Raw genomic sequence first — 22960 nt, 5'->3', positions numbered from 1 at the left:
GCAGTTCAGGCGCGTTGTGTAACCTGTAAGTTGATGACCTTGATAAGGATTTCTGATCTTTGGCCAGCGATAAAAAAAGAAAGGTGAGATTTGTAACATTTTGATCAATAATGCTCCGGGAAAACACACAAAAAGCTGGAAGAAAGTCACGAGAACAGAGATAGGGAATATTATCTCGATTGTTGTTCAACTGGGGTAACTGAAGGTCTAACTTGAGATGGAAATACATACAACTCATTACTGTAAGCAACAACAGATTTCCATGTGATGTGACAGTCAAATGAGTTTGGGACATGAACATAATATTTCAAAATAAACTGTTCACACAATTATTATAACTCAATTATGATTCATGACTCAAGTAATGGATTTCTGTATGATGAAGAAACGAAGTGAAACCTTTGGATAACACAAATATCTAGAACACATTTGCTGTCATTATTTAATATCCATATAATTTACAATAAATAGCGTTGAACTGAATAATCACTGGCATGTTACCTTAAGATTAAGGTACCGCAATCGAATGTATCTAATACATAGGAGGAATTTTAAATGAAATACCGGTAATCTAATCTTAAAAAATTGAACTGAAATAAACTCTTAAAGTTTTGGACAGTACAGAAGTTCCTGTTTTTAAGGCTTTACAGCGCCCCCTGTTGGTGCTAATTATAGCGCTATTGATGGGACTGTGGGTACTTGAACCCAGGCTGCTCTTACTGTTGAGAACGGGTGATTGAATAATATGAAGGGGGAAAAAAAAAAAAAAAACATTATTAAGACAGATGCACACATTTGGAATACATCTGCCAGTGCTGAAAATCGGGTAATTAACACACACACGCACACACACGTGCACGCACACACACACAAAACTCCTAACATATTATTTATGCAGTCATCAAAAACAAAAACATACTTTATTTCCTCACTAGAAATATACTTAAGCTTTTGAAGTTAATGAACACTGAAACAGGAAACATTTGTGATATCTATAGTCATCAGTAACAACACGTTTGTGTACTTCTACAGAAGGATTCTGGGCATGTGTGATTCACACAGGACAGCTGCCACCCAACTGAAGTTACTGTCCGTGTCTGTTGGCCAACGCATCTGTGTTGTCACATGCTGCTGACGTCTTCTATTCACTTTGGCTGTTGAAAGTCAATCAGGTCAGGCTATATGAGCAATAACAAAAGCTTAATAACTACACAACAATCAATCGTCGAGCTGAAGATAAATATTAGGAATCAAAACGTGAATACCCTAAAGTTATGATGCGTTGTTATAAGTATGACGTTACAGAGGAAAGCGCTTTGGTGCCTGCGTATCAGACTGAAGCTTTGTATGAACAGTCAAATAGCAGTATTGATTTCAGTCACATGATACTGGTGCGGAGTAGCTTGGATCACAAACGCTAGGCCCATATCTGCACGAGAAGAGAGCGAAGAATCATTAGTTTTCAAACATAAACAGTTTCAGTCACAGATTCATGAATTCTAAGAAACCCCTGCTCACCCGCAAGGTGTTGTCCCAGGAGGCGGAGCAAAGCGCTGTGCCGTCAGGTGACACTCTGACTCTGCTGATGCGGTTCTCATGACCGAACAGGATGGAGGTACGAGTTCCCTTCAGCACATCCCACACATTGATGGTGTAGTCATTATAGCCAGCGAAAAGCAGGCGGCCTGGGGATGGGAGGAAGTGAGTCACACGAACAGGAAGTGTGAAATTTAGAATCACATGAAGTAGAGTCAAATAAAGAACTGGCTGGAATTGAGATATTTTTACGCCTTTCAAATAATGAAAGCGATTCAACTCCTCACCGCTCATAGAAAAGTCCACAGAGGAAGCGCCAAATATGATGCTGTCCTTCTGGTAGACGGCGACCTCACGGTCCGCTCGCAGGTCATAGAAACGGCACTGACAAACAACAAGAAACCAAAAACACGAACTAGAAATGTGCTGATTGGACAAAAGTAAGAGGACTACAGTCAGCGCCACAACAATGCATCTGCCATAGGATCAGGCTTAGCTTGTTAGAACGCACGGCCGATGGAAGCAACAGCACCAAGACGTGGGTAAGAATATCCACATGTGTTTGACAGGTGTGATTCTGTCAGTTAGTCCAGCAGTATATATGTATAGATCACTATTATCATCAATAGTAAGACCAATAAATCACATTTATTTCCATATTTCCATTCCAAGAGGAATAAAAAACTAAAAATACACAGAAGACAGCAGATACGTCACAGAAAATAGAAACGCTGCTCATGTGATGAAACTCACTGTGGCATCATCCGAAGCGGAAGCAAACGCGTCTCCACTGGGGTGGTACCTGAACACCACAGAATCAAATATATTGTTGTACCAGGCAGATTTCTACTTTGGAGAAGGGGATTAGTAAATCACAAGGTTGAAACTTTGCCTCGGTTCATGGCTTAAGACTTTGGTATTGTGCCACCATGTAAACAACAACACTAAATGGATTTTATTTATTTTTCCCCAGCAGCATGCTCAAGCATTTCACTGAGCAGAGGCAGAGCACATAGGCTAGTGATCAATTTGTCAAAACATCAAACGTCGCTCTTTAGTTACAGAAGAACTCTGATCTATAATAAGAGTACAAAAGTCACTCATTTGCTCGGCCCCATTCATTAAAGGCAAAAGGGGGGGAACATGCCTCAGATGATGTTGCACGTGTAGACATGAATGACCGTGAGGTTTTAATTCATGTTTAGGGTGTAATTAAATAAAGGAAGCCTCCATTTGTAAGATGAGTAGATGCCACTGACTTACTTACTTTACACAGTTGATGTCCGACTCGTGTCTTTCAAAAGACTGAATGTTCTGTCCGGAGCGCATGTCCCACACGTTGGCTTTCATATCACAGCCCTGATAAAGCACACGCACACACACAGGCACGCACGCACACACACACACACACACACACACACACACAGAGGCATTCACAAGTTGAAGAAAGAAAATAGTGTTTTGGTGTCCTGTAAAAATGTGATAAAGAGGATCAAACCGATAACAAACACAGAGATGTTATGTCTCTCTCTCTCACCCCAGAGACAAACGTGTTTCCGGTCTCGGATGGGGCGAGGTCCAGGGACAAGACATCGGCCGTGTGTCCATGGAAGCTCTGCAGCAGCTGTCCACTCTCCACGTCCCATAAAGCACACGTGCCGTCACCGCTGGAGGTCAGCAGCTGACGTATGCAAACGAATACAGCCACTGTTTGTTATCAGCGCTTCTGTAGCCCAAATGAGGTCAACATCATCTTATCAGGAACGGTGCAAATAAATACTGAAAGCGCATTTTAACGACTTGTTGTTGTTGTTTGTTCCTTACTGTTTGAAATGCTTGAGGGGCTTTGCTTTCATTTCTTAATTTCAACACTCAACAATGAAAAATCGAATGCTAAAAATAGACAGGAAATAACTGACTTTATTCAAATACTATGACAAGGGAATTGAATAAGTTTAATGAAATTAAATATCAGGGTCAGACTTTAAATCGAGCAGTGTGGCTGAGGGACAACGAACAATTCTCGCGAATTGTATGTGTGTGTTTTTACATCAACTGTGTAAAAACACACACACACACAATTTTATAATGTCAACAGAGATGATGGGAATTTAGAGACGCATGCAGACATCAGAGATCCCTGCTCGCTGCTGGATTAGAGAGCTCCTGCTGGATGACCTCAGGCATCCTGCCCGCGCTGTACGCGAGCTCCAGTCCCAACACGAATGCAATTATCAGAAAGCCACAATTACTGATACAGACAGCAACCTCACCGATCTTACAGAGAGCCTGCGCATCCCCGGTTTAGCTCACCAACACCTGGTTGTCTTATGTTAAATGACGACAGGGATAAATTACCTGCTGATCCCACATGTACACGAATGGAAAGAGATAAAGCACACGACTACATGTCATCCAAGGCTTTAAAACGTCATTGGTTTAGAGGCTATGAGTGTTTTTAATGTCCTTTATGAATGCCATGTAAGAGAAGACATGCGTCACAGAGAAAGAAAGAAGCCGTGCATGAGCGTGTTTACGTGTTAAATGTTCTCCCCTCAGGTCAGTGTGCTCCACTCTTCTCCAGATAAAAGCCACTGGGTGTCTATAAATACACCAAGGAGAGAGGACCATCAACCCCCCCCTTGTCTCTTTCGTCCCTCTTCTCGGCGCCACCATCTCCTGTTTTTGTGCTTTTCTGCTTTCCGGAGGACCAAAGCAGAGAGTCAAACGCTGAATATGTCAGGACTCGATCTCAAGCGGTTCAGGTACCGGTAGTCCCCAAACTTCCATCTATCTGGTGGGAGAGTCCCAAGCACGCCCGAAAGGCGTGTCTGTAACGGTGACGCAATGACAATCACATGTGAATACTATGAATAGAATGGCTCTCTGCTGAACGTTTACCACCTCGTGCACCAAAGCCGGCATTTTACTCTGAACATTCGTTGGGGTCTTTCTCAGTCCATGTCGTAGCAAGTAAATATACAAAATACAGTATAGTGAGATTATATTGATGATGATGATGATGTAATTAATGTTAATAAAGAGATGCTGATTATATTATCTGTGTTAATATAGTATATATAATATAACACAGCCCTAGCATTTCAGTGCAAGGGATGGAGGATCAAGACATTGTCTGTCTATTCCTGTTAACAGTGGTTAGCACTGTCGTCTTACAGCAAGAAGGTTCTGAGATTGAGTCCCTTCTGAGCAGAGGTTCTGAGTTTGAGTCCCTTCTGAGCAGAGGTTCTGCGTTTGAGTCCCTTCTGAGCAGAGGTTCTGAGTTTGAGTCCCTTCTGAGCAGACGTTCTGAGTTTGAGTCCCTTCTGAGCAGAAGTTCTGAGTTTGAGTCCCTTCTGAGCAGAAGTTCTGCGTTTGAGTCCCTTCTGAGCAGACGTTCTGAGTTTGAGTCCCTTTTGAGCAGAGGTTCTGAGTTTGAGTCCCTTTTGAGCAGACGTTCTGAGTTTGAGTCCCTTCTGAGCAGAAGTTCTGAGTTTGAGTCCCTTCTGAGCAGAGGTTCTGCGTTTGAGTCCCTTCTGAGCAGAGGTTCTGCGTTTGAGTCCCTTCTGAGCAGAGGTTCTGCGTTTGAGCCCCTTCTGAGCAGAGGTTCTGAGTTTGAGTCCCTTCTGAGCAGAGGTTTCCTGTTTTCTGTTCTCCCCGTGTCTTGCAGCCAGCTGAGATCTCCTCCCGCAGGACCTGCGGCCTGTATCTCGGAAAAGCGGCTGAAGGCAAGATGATTTCGGTCATCTCGTCTTCAAGAAGATGAATGAATGAATGAAGTTACAGCTGAAGCGACACAGCGCCCCCAGTGGACAGAGGACGCCAATGCACAACCTCAAGGGAATGAGCTAATTTTGGTCATCATTAATTGTCAATTTCACTGAGAAAAACGCCCAAACTCAACATCATCTCACCATCCAGAGCTGAAAACTCATCATTGGCTGTATATTTTTCCAAATAAAAATCTCCCAGTGTCTCAGTGTACAGAACCCCTTACTTATTTAATGTGGCTTTTATTGTGAAAAACGGCAAACATCTTGCATGAAACCAATCGACCTCCCAGGGTTCAAGCACCGGAAAGGTAGATGCCATCTTTTATTAAATTGCACCAGGAGATTGATTCCCTTTTTTTTTTTACTACTTTATAAAATGTAATTCAAATGGCTGTTGTGAAAACATGACCTCACGCGGCATGGTGCCACTGCATTCCCACGCAGCAGGTAAAGGTAAAGCTCTGTATGGTAGTAAGCTTTATGACCGACTAACCACCTTTTAGCATCAGCTTTGTCACAAACTTTTAAAAAGAGACTTTCCCTTAAACTTCAGCGAATCCCGTCTGTGGCGTGTATAATGTCAATCCGTGCTTCTGTTTCTGTAAACCCTTACGGGAGCTCACCTGCATGTCAGAGTTGATGAAGGTGCATCCTGATACATAGTTGGTGTGCACCGCCACAGACTTCTTCTTTGCAGCCAAGTTCTCACTTTTGTCCAGTGAAAGTGGGAAGACTGAACACTTGTTATCCAATCCCCTTTGGAAGGAGAAACGAGTATCTGCAGTTAAATGGGGGGGATACTAGTGGAAGAACCTATTGATTATGCATCACTATTTAAGATCAAACGCCATACAATTATTATACAGGGCTTGTGGTGTGGGTTTAGCCTGACAGACTGATACAGAAATAACGGAATAAATAGAACTCCCTCCTTTCCAATTATGTGTCAGACTAATTTATCAAAAGAAAAGGATTCCTAAGACGATTTCATTTAGTGCCAGTGAGCAGTAGCTTTAAGCAAACACACACATTTACAGGAAATCAAAGCAGCCATAATATTCTAAATGAGTCTACTAATAGTAATAGAGAAAAATAACCAATCTGTCATTCACACACGGACGGTAACAATGAAACAGAAGAATATATGACAGAACAGAAGCTGTTAATTGTGGATTTCTATGAAAGTGAGGCAGTGCTTTAAATGCTTTTACTCACCCACATGCGACAGCACAGCCCGAGGGAGCATAAGCACACGCCATGACCCACGTGCACGGCAGGGCCACGCCATGTTCCTGCGACGTGCACACAGACATACACACACGTCAACAACGCAGGAAATGTCTGAGTGGTAGGAAAATATGCATATACCCTAACCCTAAAGCAACTTCATTCTGACGCGTACATAGAAACACACAGCTGTTGCAAACCTGGATGAACCGGAATAGGGATTATGTCGGCTCCATTAACAGACATGAGGGTTCAAACAGGCTGACATTTAAGTGCACTCACTCAGAGTCATTACAAGAGGCAGATGGGTAGATTATCTTTAAACCCATATCTATATGAAAGTGTTGCATCTCTCAGAGCAGCCTGGCCGTAGAGGACGACCCGCCCGCTCTACATAGTACATATGGTGAAGAGAACAGTAAGAAATTAGCTCTACAGGACAAAGCAGAGCATTACGTAGATAAAAGCTGATCATACGTTTTTTTGTTTTTAATCCCCTAGTTTTTTGTTTTCTGTTTTTAGAACATGAAACTGTTGATTTACTGTCCGAACACTCACGTCTCATTATATAACAATATGATTCATTATGTTTATGAATGGAGTGTGGAGGATACAGCAAACATCTGTAAGTACAGGTTTACAGCGGTAACGATACTAAGCAGATACTCAAAATGTGTTTTCTGTTGTTAAAATGGAATTCAAAAAGGAATATCATCAATAGTCAAATGTTTCTCAGCCTTCGGCACCAAAAATTGTCCTTGAAGTTGCTTCTTATCCTAAGAAGTTAAACCTTTGGGTCGTCCACTCCTTGATTTATAATAAATAATATATAAAACAAATACACAATGTCTCTTCCACATGTACAAAAGCTCTCCTACTCACCTTGTTAAGCGTGAATGCATCCCACACAATCACGTGTCCATCCTAGATAAAAACAAAAAAAGAACTTCGTTACAGTCGGGTTACATGATAGAAACATTTGGGGTCATAAAGTATAGATAAATGTTTCTGAATACGTTCTCTAATCATAAATATGCTCTATTTAAAAAGCATCTAAATGCAACTAAGGCAATAAGAAAAATGAAAGACGACGGTCCAGATCTGCTGTATAATGTCGTAAAATTCCTTTTATAATTTAGCAACCCATGATTATATTTAGAATGTAATACCCTGTGGCCGCTGGATACCTGTGAGGAGCTGACCAGACGACGCTTGTCTTTACACCAGTCCATACACAGCACCTTGTTCCCATGACCCTTCAGCACACGCTTGGTCTTTATAGACAGGGACCCCAACAGATCAATCTTCTCAGCCACCTGGTGCACTGATGTACACACACACACACACACACACGTAACGCCACACAGAAAAGCTCCAAAAAGTTAACACAGTACAGCAAAAATCATCAAACGCAAGAAAATAATAAATTCTTAGAATCAACAGAATTGTGATTGTCTGTGTTTATTTCATTGTTTGTGTTTATTTCATTGCTTATGTGTTTATTTCATTGTTTGTGTTTATTTCATTGCTGATCCGAATCTTGGCTAATTTTTAAATGTCACATCATAACTGGGCGGGCTGCACATTTTAAAGACGTTTTAAGAGTTTTTGCATACACTTTGTTTTCTTTTAATGGTTGGTCTATTAGTAAATGCAGTTTGCACAAAGATGTACAAATGATCAGAAAGCCCAACATTCAGTGAGGGAAAGCATCAATAGGAGTAGATGGAGGCAGTACTAGTCTGAGGTACTAATACTGTAGTGCCTTATTGTATAATGAGCAGCAATACAAACAGTTAAACTAATATTACATGCTGAATATTACGTGTTAACGTTTCTGCCACACGCCTTTTTAAGTCCACTATAAAGTGCACCAGCTGCGGACACTCACGCTCCACGTCGATCAACTTGCTCCGCTCCACGTCCAGCTTCTTCTTCAGCGTCTCGCTCTCCTGCTTCAGAGCGGCCAGAGTTTCCCCTCTCTGGAGCCCCTGACAAGCCATCTTTGATGGGTTAAAAGAAAAACACACACACACGAGACAACACAGAAAATAATGAAGGAAGGTGGGAGAGAGAAACGGGCAGGATGGAGGAACGGGACGCTCAGTTCATCCGCGGCTCGCTGTTTGAAATAACAATCCTCGAGCGCGACCGTGACGCTCCCTCCTCCCTCCTCCCTCCTCCCTCCATCCTCACCCATCCCTCCTCCATCCTCCCTCCTTTATCCAGCACAGACAGGCGCACCTGTCCAGGAACATTAGTTTTTAGGATGAGGTATACTTGTGTCATGTGAGTTGATGACAAAAAGCCCCAGATGAGGGGCTCTATTGCTCCTGACAACTTCCTGTGAGAGAGAGTTAAAGATAGAGTCTATTGTTTGCATGTCAACATGCGCTGTTAAGTGTTGTGTTCTCAGTTTGTAACGAAATAGCGTTGCTCTTACAGTCAACAGAACCAAAAGGAAAGCATCACATACCACTTCCACGCAGAAGGAACAGTAGTTGATGGGCTCCGTCTTAATGTAGATGTTCATGAGAGGACTGGCATTCCCACAACTCTCACAGGGGCCAAAGGTCGCGGCCACAAATGTCTGGTCACACATGGCTGCAGAGGAGCACAACACACGCACTGTGGAAAGCACAAGCATGAAGATTCATTCTTTCAGTCAGCTCATTGCATGGTGTTTGTGATCAGTTGCGACCTCCTGGTGTGTGTGTGTGTGTGCGCGTGCGTGCATGTTTGTGTGTGCGCCAGCAGATAAGCAGTTGTAATCTCGACTGATCCATTCACTGACCTCCAGTAGAAAGAACAGAGAAGCTATTCTGAGAACTCTACACATCCAGAATTGTGTTATAAACACTCATTATGAACTTTTCATGGCAAAAAATAAATATTTGATCAATACTGTGCATTTTACTGTGCACGTGTCACACAATTGGAACTGCCATCTTGTTTTGTAAAAGTGATTTTCCCCATAAGAACACCTTAATCTGTCAAGTGTATTGCCTTTTCATGTGGTTCATGTCGTAAACATGTTAGAAATTAGAAAACTATACTCTGTTTGAAAATGATCAATAATGTAATGTAATATTGTACAATCATATTACTGGAAACTGGATAAACACATATCCTTTATTACATACAATTTGCGCCAATGTAATGTTTTCAAAGGTTCCCTAACTTCAATTTACAATTTAATATGAAACACAACAACATCCACATTAGCAGCCATATAAATAATTAAATCCTACCTCTGGAGAAAGTATTTCCCTCTCAGGTATTAGTCCTTGGATACTCCGTTGTGTTTTCCCAGTGAGGAGGATTGAGGAGAGGGAGCACTAAGCTTCTTAGTGTTTAAGCTCTGCTTTTACCTCCACGCTTCATGCATCCGTGTGGCTTTAGCTGCAGGACCTACAGGAAAGTCACATTAATACGTTAATATTAATAATAATATAATAATAATAATAATAAATGCAGGGTTGATTTAATAGTAAGAGATCCCAAGGATTACCTGTCGATGTTACTGTAGATCATTACTCTTTTTAATATAGTGAGTGTGAGATCCACAGTGAAACAGCAGTAAACACATCTGATCCTCTGCTGTCAATGATAGCGGACCTACCCTGCTACTGCTGGTTATTCTGCTTTCATGTTTGCTCCGTGTTGACCTGTGTGTTTTACTTGTCCCTTTGCATGGTAGGTGATAGGGTTATTTGCATATTTCCATTTGTTTAATGTAACTTATGGAAAAGAACAGCCCCATCTGGTGGGCAGCAATGTTGCGCACTGTGAAGGTATCGTGACGTCACTAGGGTCAAGGGGTGGAGCTATGAACTTTATAAATAAACGTGATCCGGGAAGCAGGAACAGTAGGTTTGTATGTTAATAAGTGCTTTTGTACACATTTGGTCACGTCATGCCAGCAAGTGAGAACCGGCTGTCAAACATTTAACCTGGAAAAATAAAGGTAAAAAGATCATTGATGGTCAGACATATGGTGTTTATTACTTTTATTTACAATACATGACTAAAATTACTCTCAATTGTCTGGATAAAAAAAGAAATACAAAAAACATATCCCACAGAAAACCAGAATGCTGAATTCTTTTATTTTACTTTTACAGATGTGACAATTTATTTCAAGTGTGTTAGTTTCTTAACAGTGATCACATTCACTAAGCACAGCTACCAGAAACAGTCCGGTTCATCCAACGTGTACAGCGGTCAGAGAAGAGACGTCTGGTACCGCCTTCAGGGCGAAACACAAACAGCTGGGGTGAAGAAATATCTTTTAAGTTGTTTAAAATTCTTAAAATGGCACAATCAACACTAATGCTAAGAACAATGATCATTTATCATTTCTATGCCACGTGATACAGCCAGCTCTCTCCTGGATGCAGAGTAAAGGAATAACATTTTCTCCTGACCGGGGAGCTTAAGAGAATTCCAGGGGCGCAAGACGCCGCTGCTCTGCCCAACACTCTGCACCAATGAATGAAGGGGTTCTTCCTGCTCTGCACTCTGAACGGATCAGGTGTGAGGATGACACTTAATGGATCACAGTTCTGTAAAAAGGTGCTCCATCTTTCCTCTCACTTGTCTGACTCCGTAGCTTCTTACGTGTCTAAGAGGTGCCGTTTGACTGATGTCTAACCAGTGTAACCCATCTGTGGTGCCAACTGCAGGTCAAATCATTTAGATTCACTTTACAATGAGGGAAAACACTGACAGAACAAAACAATTCCACAATATTGATCCTGTGTTTAAGTCCTTCAGAAAGCAAATAATCCAGGTAAGGCTTTGTCCACAATAAGAAGCTAAAAACCTTCATACACCAACATTTTAAACATTCATATTTTACTTTATACCTTCACTTTCCTGCCACAAACTATGTGTGTGTTCTCTTTACACAAACCATGGTACCTCATCAATCAACATACAATATAACACAAAAGGCAGATTGAAAACATGTGCCCCCCCCCCCCCCGATCTTCTGGAATTCAAGTTCCTGTACAAGTGCAAAATAAAACTTCACATACCAACTTGTCTTTCGTCCACCTAGTCTAATTCCTGTAAGCGTGAAAGCAGGCTGCTAACTGTGGCATTTAATGCGATACTTCATGCGTCTACTTTCTATGCTACTGTACTTGTCTCCTAAGAATTATCTTCCAATCTAATAAAACATCGAGTCAAAAAGCTTTGGTGACCAGCCAAAATCGTACACGGGACAAAATATTCTCTCAAAGTGAAATACCTTTTTTTTTGGACAGGGTAAGGTCATGAGGCAAATAAATGAGGTTGACGTGAGGGTAAGAGGCAAATTTGGTTGATGGCACAGGAGGTAAACAGGAAAAGGTGCTCAACACGAGGCAGTGGCTGCAATGTGAATGCAGGCCGGGAAGAAAGTTTGGTGACAAATGACCTGAAACTCACTCAATGAATCTCGACACCCAGGATCTGAACCAAAACCAAAAGGACAAAATAAATATCACAATATCAGTGACACATGGCTTGACAAAATTCCCATTGAAATAAATAATACCACACTCATGACAGTAAAAGATTTACAAAGTGACCAGAGAGGACAGCTAGAGATCCTGGTGATAAGCAGTGTTTAGTGTGGGGAGTGTAGTGAAGTTTGAATCTCTCTCCCTCCTCCTGAAAGCCGATGCCCCACATGACAAACTGAAATCTCCTTGTTAAGACTTTAGCCAACAAATCATCTTTAGACTATTCTAATTCTACATCGTTTGCCTGATGTTGACATAAACAGCATTCAATGGAGCTCAACTAAAAGCCGTCACAACGGAGTTATGGAACATGTGCTCTGCAAAGAGAAGGCTGATCCTAACAGAGACCTGGGCTCGGGAGCGAACGCAATAAATAAAATACATGATATATATATTCGGAATATTTATATTTATTTATATATGTATAAATAATATAGTACAGAGAGACAATAAGATCGTGTTCAGGGTGAAACGACAGCATACAGAATGAAGCCTGGTCCAGGTCATCTCAAAGTGGGCGGAGAGAGCTAATCTCATCACACATCGGGCCTCACACCGAGGGCTAAGAATTCACTTTGACTATCAAACAGGAACCCAAAACATCAAGCAAGACCAGAGGTCGTCAAGCTACTCCTCTTTGTGTAGTGTCAGCGCATTCTTTCTACGATGCCTCTGTATGCCAGTAAATATATCCTCACCAGAGAAAGAGACAATGAGGCGCTACCTTAATGACGAGTTTAAACACAGCGGAGGGGGAGGGGGTGACGGGGGGTGGGGTGGGGGTGGGGGGCACCACTGGGACAGCCCCAGCTGTCAGCGGAGATCCTGTGGCATCTCTCAGAGGCAGCGGCTCATTCAAGCGGCGGCCCTGCAGCCAGACTGAAATCCACGGATGTCTGTGGGTGTATTTTGTCAGAGAGAAGGTGCGTGTGTAGCCGTGCACGAGAATGCTCAGAGCATAGGACTATCATACAGATGCATGTCGACAGTTCAGCATGTGTTTGGGGTTTGTAATTTTTCAGGCCAAGGATAATGAGCTGAATGCCACGTTTCCAATCAGCGGCTCTTTAAGACTTATCATGACATTTATAAGCGCTTAATCGTTTAAACGCGGGTGAGGAACCCCAGGTTGAGAGAGCTGGGGATCTGGATGGTCTCCAGGGCGAGGGAGGAAGGGTTGAAAGGGAAAGTGACCGGATAAATCATCTTTGTATCCATCAATAACTGGATACTGTCACAGCGGTCTCGCAAACGAGTCTGAGGGGGAGAAAGAAGAGAACAAATGGTTTAACATTTTAAAGACGACATCTTTCCTTCATCATAAATGGGCACTCTCATGACTAATACACGTAAAAATATATGGAAACCATCTGGACGGTACAAGAGACAGGAAAAAACAGGAAACTGCTCTTAATTTAGGGACATGCTGGTTGAACGTTTAAACATTTTTGAGCAAGTGACTCAAAATATAAAAAAATAAAACTGAGTGCTGGAGTTATTAGCAAATGAAAATGAAAATAAGCACATTCAATCAGCGCAATAATTTATAGGCTGTAACTTTTTCTGTTTGTGCTTTCCAGAAGTCTTCATGTCTTTAGTTTTTAGAAGTGCAATTAACCGTAAAGAACACCGTGAACTATTAATTACCGGTTAATAGTAATAAATTACCTGTATAGTTCGCATGAATGTGGCCGACACTCTTTCCTCGAACTCGTTGACTGGAGTGTAGAGGTTCAGGACCTTCACAATCTGAGACACAACATGGCAACCCGTTACTCTGCACTGCACCGACACCGGCTTCACATCAGACTGAGGTTTGCTGTCGTTCCGGTGAGTGCGGTGCTAAAGTGACGCGCTACCTGAGCGGTGGTGAGGGCCAGACACATGGAGCAGATGGCCTCAGCGTCCTCATCCGTCTTTTTCTTCACCTGCAGTAGCTGAGCAGCCTGGATCAGAGGCTCCAGGGTCTCCTTGGCGCCGCATGTCATAAGCCCTTTGTCTCTGAGCCACTCCTCCAGTTGGCTCACATTGTACCTGAACAAACAAGCATACGTTGATACAGAAAAGCACGCCATTATGGCGCCTATCCTTGAGCAGTGACGCCTCCCACCTGATCTGCATGCCTTTGCTCCAGGAGCACATGTCCTTGCGCAGCAGCAGGTTGTTGAGGGTGACGGCGCCGATGATGTAGAACTGCTGCTTCACCACTTGCTTGATGAGCTCGGGGTCGGTGCCGTGCTGGCACATGGTGGAATGGAAGGCGTTGAGCTGCCGCAGGATGGAGTCCAGGGTGTAGGTGCCCTCGTCTGCGATGCTAGACGTACGCTTGCGGAGACCCGTGGGCTTCACCCCAGACACGCCCTGGATGGTCTCGTGTTCCAGCATTCCAGAAACTGTGAAGAAGACGAATGCACGCTTGGTACTCGTTTGTATCACGGCCACGAGCGAACACAAATCCACTAATAAAATACGTGCTCAAACCTATCATGGGCTGGAGGATGTTCTCCATGCATTTGATTAGTTGCTGATAGATCTGGATGGCCAGGTCACTGATCACCTGCCTGTACTCGGCCAGGTCGAAGTTGGACAGGCAGTGATCGTTCTGCCTGGCTGTGTTGTGCTTCATGAAGGCCTGTGATACACAACATACAGGTCAAAATACACAAAAGGACAGGTATAGTATTTTGTGGTAGTATTTTGTCCCACAAGGTTAGATTAAAATGCGATCCAATTCCAACTTTTCATCTTCTAGTTTCTTCTTCCAACAAAATAGCCAATCAAAGAAAGCATACCGATTTCACAAACAGCATAATCATCTCGTTAAATAAATACGTATTTTTATTTTTCAGTTTTATTTCCCTCCATTGCTTCACAGGGAAAGGATTCCTTTTAGGAAAACCGAAACAACTGATCGTTAGACACAGTGATGATCCTCTTCATGAATATCCGTGTCTCACCTCGTCTCCGCTGTATTGTTTGAGACAGTGTAAAAAGCGGCAAGTGTTCGCAAGCCAGAAGGAGACCGTCTCAAAGTCGTCTCCTCGTTTCTGACGGACAGAGAAAGAGCAAACCGGGATCAGCGCAGCAGTTAGTGATCCTCAGATATAATGAATGAATAACATCCAAAGGTTGTCCAGAAACACACACAGTGCACATACCTTCAGGATCTTCTTAATACTGTTGATGGTTGACGTCAGCAGAGTGCGGACCTTCTGGTCATCTTTGAGATAGTCTGCGTGTCTCAAACACATGAACAGGATGTAGGATGGCAGACCCGGGATCAGGTTGACGGCTACGCCACGGGGCTTCAGCTCTGGAGAGACACGAAGCTTGTTCAGCGATGCGCTGAGCCGAAAGTTAAAGTCTTACAAAACTCTTGCGCCAAGACCGCCTGTCTGTCCTCAAACCGCTACCATACAGGGACCAAAAAAAAGTCCTTCAGGAACTTCTTTATGGATATTTTGCCTCTTATTTCACATTTTTTCATAATCATTTCTTACCCAGGATAAGGTTCTTGACCAGTTTGAGCTCATCCTCCTTCTTGTACTCCAGCATCCCTTGGAAGTCTTTCTCCCGGCGTGGAATATTGACGGGGTGGATCGGCTCGTCCACCATCTGTCCTGGAGACGTCTGGCCTTCAGTTTGACCGGCTGGGAGAAGGGACATGATGGCATTACATCTAAATGTAGCACCGGAACACACACACGGACTCTCAAGCCTCTTGTTGACGGTTTCTCATTTACCTCCCAGCTCTCCAATCCGCTTGGAGTAAACCTTCAGCTGCTTCTTCAGTTTCCGAATGGTTCGGTCTTGTTTCTCCAGTTGTTCCATTAGATCCTTACAAAGGCCAAACATTGGAGGGACGCGTCAAGAGACAGGAAAAAAGACAAAGAGAGAGAGAACAGTGAGGACTTCTTAAAGACTATTTTGCTTTGCACAATCACCCGCCAATCATAGAAAGAGACACTTTTGTGAATATCGCTCAGCGTTGTCTCAGAAAATGTGAGTCTGGGGGACAAAGCGGAGGAGTAGGTTTCAAATCACTGTAAAAGCTGCTCTCCTCATTTGTGTCAAGGGAAGAGAAGACACAGGGCGTCCTAACATTTAGACAAAGAGAAGAGGATGCCGCGCTGCTTTGTTATAGGACGCTGCTCTGGATTAGAGCGACGCACATTCCATCCAAACCAACAAACTCAGTTAGTTCCAACACATGCAGATGAACGTGCAGACACACACACACACACACACACGCACACGCCGTATCTACATACAACCATCCGTCGTAAAATGATGACTCGAGCCTCTCGGGATGCTGTGGGGTCATCAGGTACCTGTCAGGTGACACCATCCACACCAATGAGTGTGTGTGTGTGTGTGTGTGTGTGTGCACTGCAGCGGCCGTTTCATCCCAAAACGCTTCAGAGACACATCACTAACACGTAAGCGTGGGAAAAATAGTCTATTCTGTATCTCAGGATCAGAATGACAGAATGTCTTTTTCAACACAATAAATATTTGGGTGTTATAGTGAAAAACAATAAGCTTTCACTGGTCTTAATCAGCTAAAAAGCACCTAAATATGCAATAATGCTGCATAGCAGAATCTGATAGTAGTTTAAAGCCTAACATGATTCTCTATTCTATCACAAATGCGGCATGTTTCTTGTGGAATCTGAGGATATTTTGACTCAACGTTGTCTAAGCTAAGGTGGGAGCCGTTTGCTGACTGAAATCTACACCAGAACACAAATAAAAGGGATTTCCCCCCATTCTTTTCCTCTAAACCACAAACTACAGAACAATCGGATGGTAGTGAAGATCCATCCATCCATCTTCTTGTAAATCTTAAAATGTAAAACTCCATTCTGAAAACTTTGCTTTAAGTAATATAATGTCAGTGCAGACGAGGGCCCATTCTGGAACAATAAGATAAAATCAGACTTTTAAGGGGATCAATAGCGGATGATTAAATGCAGACAACCTCTGTGACGAGTCCTTTCCTTTTAAACTGAGTACAGACTTAACTTAGAGATACAATCATTTCCATGTTCAAATAACATTTAATGAATAACTACATATACATGTATATCTCAGTTTTAGAAATAAGGCCCCCTGGTTTCATTTGGGGTGTTAACAATCAACTGATTCCTACTTGAATACAGTTATACTGAATGAACAGCGTCATTCCTTAACCCCAATCTAGACGTAACATTACATTTCTTCCTTGTGTGAATGGGATTCTGTGAGGTATCTAAGTATCTGTGTGTTCCAGCGTACCAGGTTCTCGTTGGTGAGTCGGGTGATCTCGTGCTGCAGACTGGCTTCGATCCGGGCCTCTGGAGGCAGCTGCAGATTTTGGGCCAGGAGCTGCTGCTGACGGTTGTTTTCCTCCTTCAGGTTCTGCAGCTCGCTGCGCAGCACCTCCGCCTCGCTGTCATAAGACCTCCGCTGGGTCTGCAGCTGGTGTTCCAGTAACCTGGGGAGGGGCAGAGAGATGAGACAAAGAAAGGAGGGCCACGCAAAACACGAAATATAGAAAGGGAGATGAAGAGACGTGAGGAAACGACAGTGAGACGGAAGGTTTTTAATGGCAGGACAGCAGCATGCTGAGCAGCCCAGAGCCCGGGCTCTCTGAACACCTTCACTGCCGGAAGAGTCGAACAAAGACGAGGCTCAACATCAGAGCCGTACAGCCAGCTGGATTTCAGTTTCTTGCTTCAGAGATGTTTCCAAAACAGAGCTAATACGCTCACACCAGTTGGCCGGCTAACATTTTCATAAGGCAATTACCTTACCGACATCCAGAGGAGCTCCCGCCTGTCAAGACTACAGCAGGAAAACTAAACGGTTCTTTCAGTTCGCTGAAAGCATGTCAGGTTTGACTCTGCATGAGTGATGATACGAGGCCGAATGGAAACGAAGGCGAAATGTTAAACATTTTATCTTTGGAGGTCTCGACCACAAGATGGAAGTCGCACGGTGTTTGTGAATAATGCCTAGTTGTATTATATCTCACTGGGTTTTGCCAATTCTGAAGCAAGAAGAGAAAATTGAGTTAAATTAAGGTCTAACTTTTATCAGGCAGAGGAACTGTTAGTAACAGGATTCAGACAGATTCCGCCGCACAATGATGGCAATAAAACGGGAAAATCAAACAGAGGCCAGAGGACATTTCACCCAAAATCGCTCCAGTCGCTGAGATATGTATATTGTGTTTGTGTGTGTATATATATATATATATATACAAGCATATATATATATATATAAAGAAAGGCAATATATAAAACCAATGCATTATTATTATATGATATGGAGAAGATGGCCGCCCTTCAGTCACCTAAAAATGTAAGATCCAAAGAAAACTCAAGATGTATTGAAAAGCATCGCTAGAATGTATAGTTTGCCAGATCTTCTCTGGATAAGAATAAAACTATCCAGAGTTGAATCAAAAACCAAAGGTACAGTTGTGAGAGAAAATGCGTGCGAGAGAAGGTGAGAGCAGCACTCGAACCTTCCTGCAAAAAAAAAGCCAATCCATCATGCTCAAAATTCACACTTCAGTTCCACCTGGTGGTTTCCTTTAAGCCCTGATTAACCAGCCACAGCTCTCCATCTTCATTCAGCTTATGGAAATCTGGAGCGGCAGATCTGACCGACACACAACACAAAAGGGACATGAACAACACAAAGGGAAAAAAGAAATGCAGGATGGCTGGGTGTGGGGAAAGTTGTCTTTATGTGCATGTTAAAACCCTGAGCTTCACCCAAACACTTCAGAGGTCAATAAGTAAACTTTGTTTTCTCCATAATGCAGCGCTGCTGAAAACACTGGTGGAGTCTGCGTTTTGTGTATTAAATATTTTCTGCTGTCCACTTGTATGAATGCGAGTCACAAGCAACGTGGGAGAAACGAGGATAAAGGTTTGACTTTTTGGTGAACAAAGCAACTCTTCCTTTACCAATAAGGATCTTGTTGCAGGAAGTTAACTGATGTCCTGTATATTATGTGTGTGCTCTCTACCATCGTAGTGAATATATGTGTGCAACATTCTGAGGTCAACGACATGAGAAAATCCGTCCATGCAAGGAAATAAATAAAGTTAATGAGCTGAAACGTTGAACTTGACAAATATACAAACAAACTAATAAATAAATGTGTGTTCAATGCATCTCTGGATGGATGCATCTGGACTTTCATGCAAAACTGAGAACAGAGGCTTCCTGTCGCAGCAACACACCTCACTGCCGAGCAGACCGTGTCAAAGTTTGAAAACACCCGTTTACATTTACACTTTAGCTCATGCTTTCATGCTGTACATATTTATTTATTTTTAATACACTGAGTTTTGCAGTATCTCCAAAAACAGAGCGGGGCTGTTGATGTTACAGAAAACATCCCCGGATCTTATTTTAAGGGAAACCAGAAACATTTTTAAACACTGCTCTGGTTCATGCTGAACTATTAACACCCATGCAAACCTACAAGTCCTTCACGTCGACTCCAAAGCCGAACACATTCCTTATTCCAAACACCAGTAGTCTGTTAGAGCGTAATGAAGACCTGCACTGGTGCTGAAGAGCTGCTACGTCATTCTGCATGCTGTTAGGTCAGAGAAGGCACAGCCGCCCAAGCTTTCATCAGCACTAAACTATCATCTGCCTCGATTTCAGTCCCATCAGGGAAGTAGACGTTTTTCCAACAGTGTTTGTTGGCAGCATGGCCATGCATGGTCCTGTCCATGGTGCATGAGGCCACGCCAGATCGGTTACCTCAGCCTACTCAGGAGATCACTGACTTCCAGCGGCTTATGCATGAACCTAGGCGATCTGCACAGGATAAGACGGTGTTCACAAACACTTATTTCGTGCAAATACATCACGATAACATAAAAATAAAAAAAAAAGAACAAAAGCTGGAGTGACTTTTAGCTGTGACAAACGTGAAGCCCATAGGACTGGGGCGAGTACCGGATGTAACAAAGTACCTGTTGGTGTCTTTGAGGCAAATGCAAGCCTGTTTGAGTTCATCAGCATCCTTCAGCTTGGACACATCCGCAGCATAGATGGAAGGCTCGGTCATGGTCTCCTGGAAAAAGACAGAGAGAGAGAGACAGATGAGAAAGAGTAACACCCCAATTCAAAGTGTGAGCAGCTGCTCAAGGAGGTGCATATCTCCACAGTTTTGATGCCCTGCTGGGGGGCAGTCAGCGTCTCCTGCCGATTCCCTGCTATTAGCATTGTAGCCGCTGGCTGCAGCTGCCATTCGACTCTGACGATCATCAGCCAGATAAAACCTCAGGGACAAACGGTGACAAGCCATCAAGCGACGTCTCGGCAGGGTCGGCCGCTTAAAGATGCGAGGTTGGCTGTGATCATGTGTGAGAGGAGGGTTCATATGCCCCAGTGTGTGACAATTTCATGTATACAGGGATATCTGGAGCTGCAATATGATGGATTATTCATTCATTTAGCAGTGAGAACTCCGCCTCAACGGAGTTAGAATCAAATACCCTGATGTGTTGTGTTCCAGTTTTATGTTTTTATGTTTTTATGTTCAAATGTATTTTTTTGTTTTATGATCGTCTTCAAGAAGATGAATAAATGAAAGTTAAAAATCTGAGCAATTTCATTTTGAACCTAGAGAGAGTTTTTAGCTTTTGTCAACATCTGTGCTTCGAGGTGAATGAAATCCAGACAGTGTTCACTTGGACAGATTCAAAATGACACCATTAATCCGTAGTAGTGACACAAATAGTTTCCAAATGCATGAATTCAGACAAAGGACAAGACAGAGACAAAGATAGGACAATCAGATTACAGCTGGAGAGGACAGTGTCTTGATGTAAAGCCTCTTAATGGACAAATGCTGTTGTTTTTATGCTGCTGACTTTTCTTTTGTGTGCGTGTTTATTTTACGTGTCCTTAATAGCGATTTCCACTGCACTGTTTGTTCTGACATTTGCTGCTCTCAACTTTACATTTCATATTCCCCTTTTACTACATCAGTCTTTTAAGTGCATTAAAGCCCCACATAAACCTGATCATTCAGGATCTGGAGACTAAAACCAGAATGTTGGTGCTGGCAGACGGAAGCAAGCTAGTAGAGAAAGTAAGAGTAAGACCTCATACTTAAAAAATACATGAGTACATGTAATTTAATACATTATAAGTACAAGTACGTAGCCACCAATAACTTCCACTGCTAAAAGCCCCCCCCACCAAATGTGTTGTAATTGTCATCTGAGTGATGCTCAACATTAAACCCAATTCCTTCCTTTCAAGCTTTACATGCAAGACACACCATGGAGAAGTTGATTCAGTACTGATGCATGATGAATTTATCAAACTATACCTTCTCTTCCTGTGGAGAAGCATGGATCGAGGAGAGAAGGTGAAGACAGAAGAGTTAGACACACGAGGGCACAGTGAAAACGCTGACTCCATACAAAGAGTGATTCTGACCTCCAATCTATAATCGACACATCTTTTAGCGTTTGACTCATTGATCTGCTTCAGCTTTGTTTGAAAACTAAAAATAATGTTTAATTAGTTATTTGTATAAAAACAAATGAAGTTGGATGTATGAATCCAAAGTGGCCTTTAGCTAACAGAGCTTTTGGTCTTTGTCCTGCTTTACTTGTGGGATTGAACAAACAAACAGTGAAACAGACACAAATGGAAGATGCCGGACGTGAACAAGCATGTCATCTCCATATATTGTGATTCAGCGGCACCGTGAGATCACCGTTGTTTAACTGTAAGTGAATGATGATGCACAACCAGGAAATAAAGTCCTCCTCTACCCTGTGGTGCATGGCCTCCTTCTGGCTGACAAGCTGGGAGCGCAGGATCAGCACCTCCTCCTTCCGAACCTCCAGCTCCTCAGAGGAGGCATCGAGCTGCTCCAGGAGAACCTTGTAAGCTGGAGAGCCCGGTGCCCCGGCGTTTGCAGCGGCGTTTCTCAGCAGGCTCTGCCTCATCTCTGCCAGGTCGTGTTTCAGCTTCTTGTTCTCAGACTCCAGCTCCTGACGCTGGGAAGCAGAAGAGTTCGTTGTTAAGGCATCCTGGTAATAAACAACAAGTGGGATGGTCTTCCTGAAGCTGGGGCACGAATTACTATACAGAATAACTGTCTGACTTTGGATCAAGTCACTCTCTGGAAACAGTGAAAGAAAATATACTCGAGTCGTTTTGACCTCTTCTTCCCCGACTGCTCACCTTCAGGGACTCGTACTCCAGCTCTGCACCGCGGGCCTTTTGAAGCTCTGCTTCGCGCTGAAAAAAGGAGTGAAAAGAGGAGATGAAAAGGAGCTTGGGACGAAGAAAACTGCAGGCAACACAGCGCGGTCTGACAAAGGAATGGAACACCTGATCGAATCTGTGAAACCTTCACTAATGAATGAATTAATCTACAATCGATATAATTATACATGCTTTCCGCTAATCAATCATGACATATTGAATAATTTACTAGTTAAGCCATCAGCACATTGTTAAAAAGGCATCAAATACGCCGTTAAAATAAAAACAACTACCGGTACTTACATCATTATCTATTCTGCTTGTACTTTTACAATCATGTACCTTTAACACACGAGAGGAAGCCCCGTAGCGTTCGCCGTTTCATACTTGAGTGGGTGTTAGACTTACGCTCGCGCTCGCCCGCTGTAACTGCTCATCTTTGTTTTCCAGCTCGTTGTGCAGCGACTGATTTTCCTGCTCCAGCTGGGTGATGCGTTTCTGCTGCTTGAGGGTCAGTGTTGTGTCTATTCCTCGTGTCACATCCTGCAGGACAGGAAGACACGTTGGGAAGGAGCATAAGCTTCATGAAAACTGTTTATGAAGGCTGCAAAGTCCTGATTGCCTATCAAAGACACAATTGATATTGATAAAACCGAAGAATATAAATTCACT

At 43.0% G+C, this 22960-nt stretch overlaps 2 protein-coding genes across 2 annotated transcripts in view; both read right to left on the bottom strand.

The window, feature by feature from the left end:
* Positions 1–1355: 1355 nt before the first annotated feature.
* On the bottom strand, positions 1356–9138 carry gnb5b (guanine nucleotide binding protein (G protein), beta 5b). Its single transcript, XM_068741314.1, has 12 exons — positions 9013–9138; positions 8428–8539; positions 7724–7860; positions 7419–7460; positions 6525–6601; positions 5933–6065; positions 3074–3217; positions 2804–2895; positions 2290–2338; positions 1824–1920; positions 1509–1685; positions 1356–1429 (listed from the first exon to the last, which is right to left on the bottom strand). Exons 1-12 carry the CDS (start codon positions 9136–9138, stop codon positions 1356–1358), a joined length of 1260 nt encoding a protein of 419 aa, XP_068597415.1.
* A 4012-nt stretch (positions 9139–13150) lies between these two features.
* myo5aa (myosin VAa) overlaps positions 13151–22960 on the bottom strand; it is a 32978-nt gene continuing 23168 nt past the window's right edge. The window contains exons 26-42 of the mRNA XM_068741897.1: positions 22697–22831; positions 22265–22321; positions 21850–22077; positions 21399–21407; positions 20032–20132; positions 19817–19873; positions 18614–18694; positions 17324–17522; positions 15790–15883; positions 15547–15696; positions 15205–15359; positions 15004–15093; positions 14528–14678; positions 14157–14439; positions 13906–14080; positions 13715–13795; positions 13151–13303 (exon numbers count right to left, since the gene is read on the bottom strand). Coding sequence (XP_068597998.1) covers positions 13151–13303; positions 13715–13795; positions 13906–14080; positions 14157–14439; positions 14528–14678; positions 15004–15093; positions 15205–15359; positions 15547–15696; positions 15790–15883; positions 17324–17522; positions 18614–18694; positions 19817–19873; positions 20032–20132; positions 21399–21407; positions 21850–22077; positions 22265–22321; positions 22697–22831 — 2199 coding nt within the window. The remainder of the gene's footprint in view (positions 13304–13714; positions 13796–13905; positions 14081–14156; positions 14440–14527; positions 14679–15003; positions 15094–15204; positions 15360–15546; positions 15697–15789; positions 15884–17323; positions 17523–18613; positions 18695–19816; positions 19874–20031; positions 20133–21398; positions 21408–21849; positions 22078–22264; positions 22322–22696; positions 22832–22960) is intronic.

Source organism: Brachionichthys hirsutus, chromosome 1 (genome assembly GCF_040956055.1).
Source record: "Brachionichthys hirsutus isolate HB-005 chromosome 1, CSIRO-AGI_Bhir_v1, whole genome shotgun sequence".
Classification (NCBI taxonomy): Eukaryota; Metazoa; Chordata; class Actinopteri; order Lophiiformes; family Brachionichthyidae; genus Brachionichthys; species Brachionichthys hirsutus.
Note: the sequence above shows the minus strand (reverse complement) of the source record. Positions and strands in the feature narration are given on the sequence as shown.

Excerpts from the sequence above, each read along its gene's own strand:
- gnb5b (XM_068741314.1), bottom strand. The coding sequence starts at position 9,138 with ATGTGTGACCAGACATTTGTGGCCGCGACCTTTGGCCCCTGTGAGAGT. Across the intron at positions 7,861-8,427 it reads CAAGTTGATCGACGTGGAGC|TGCACCAGGTGGCTGAGAAG; the intron begins GTGAGTGTCCGC and ends TGTGTACATCAG. Across the intron at positions 2,896-3,073 it reads GAAACACGTTTGTCTCTGGG|GGCTGTGATATGAAAGCCAA; the intron begins GTGAGAGAGAGA and ends GTGCTTTATCAG.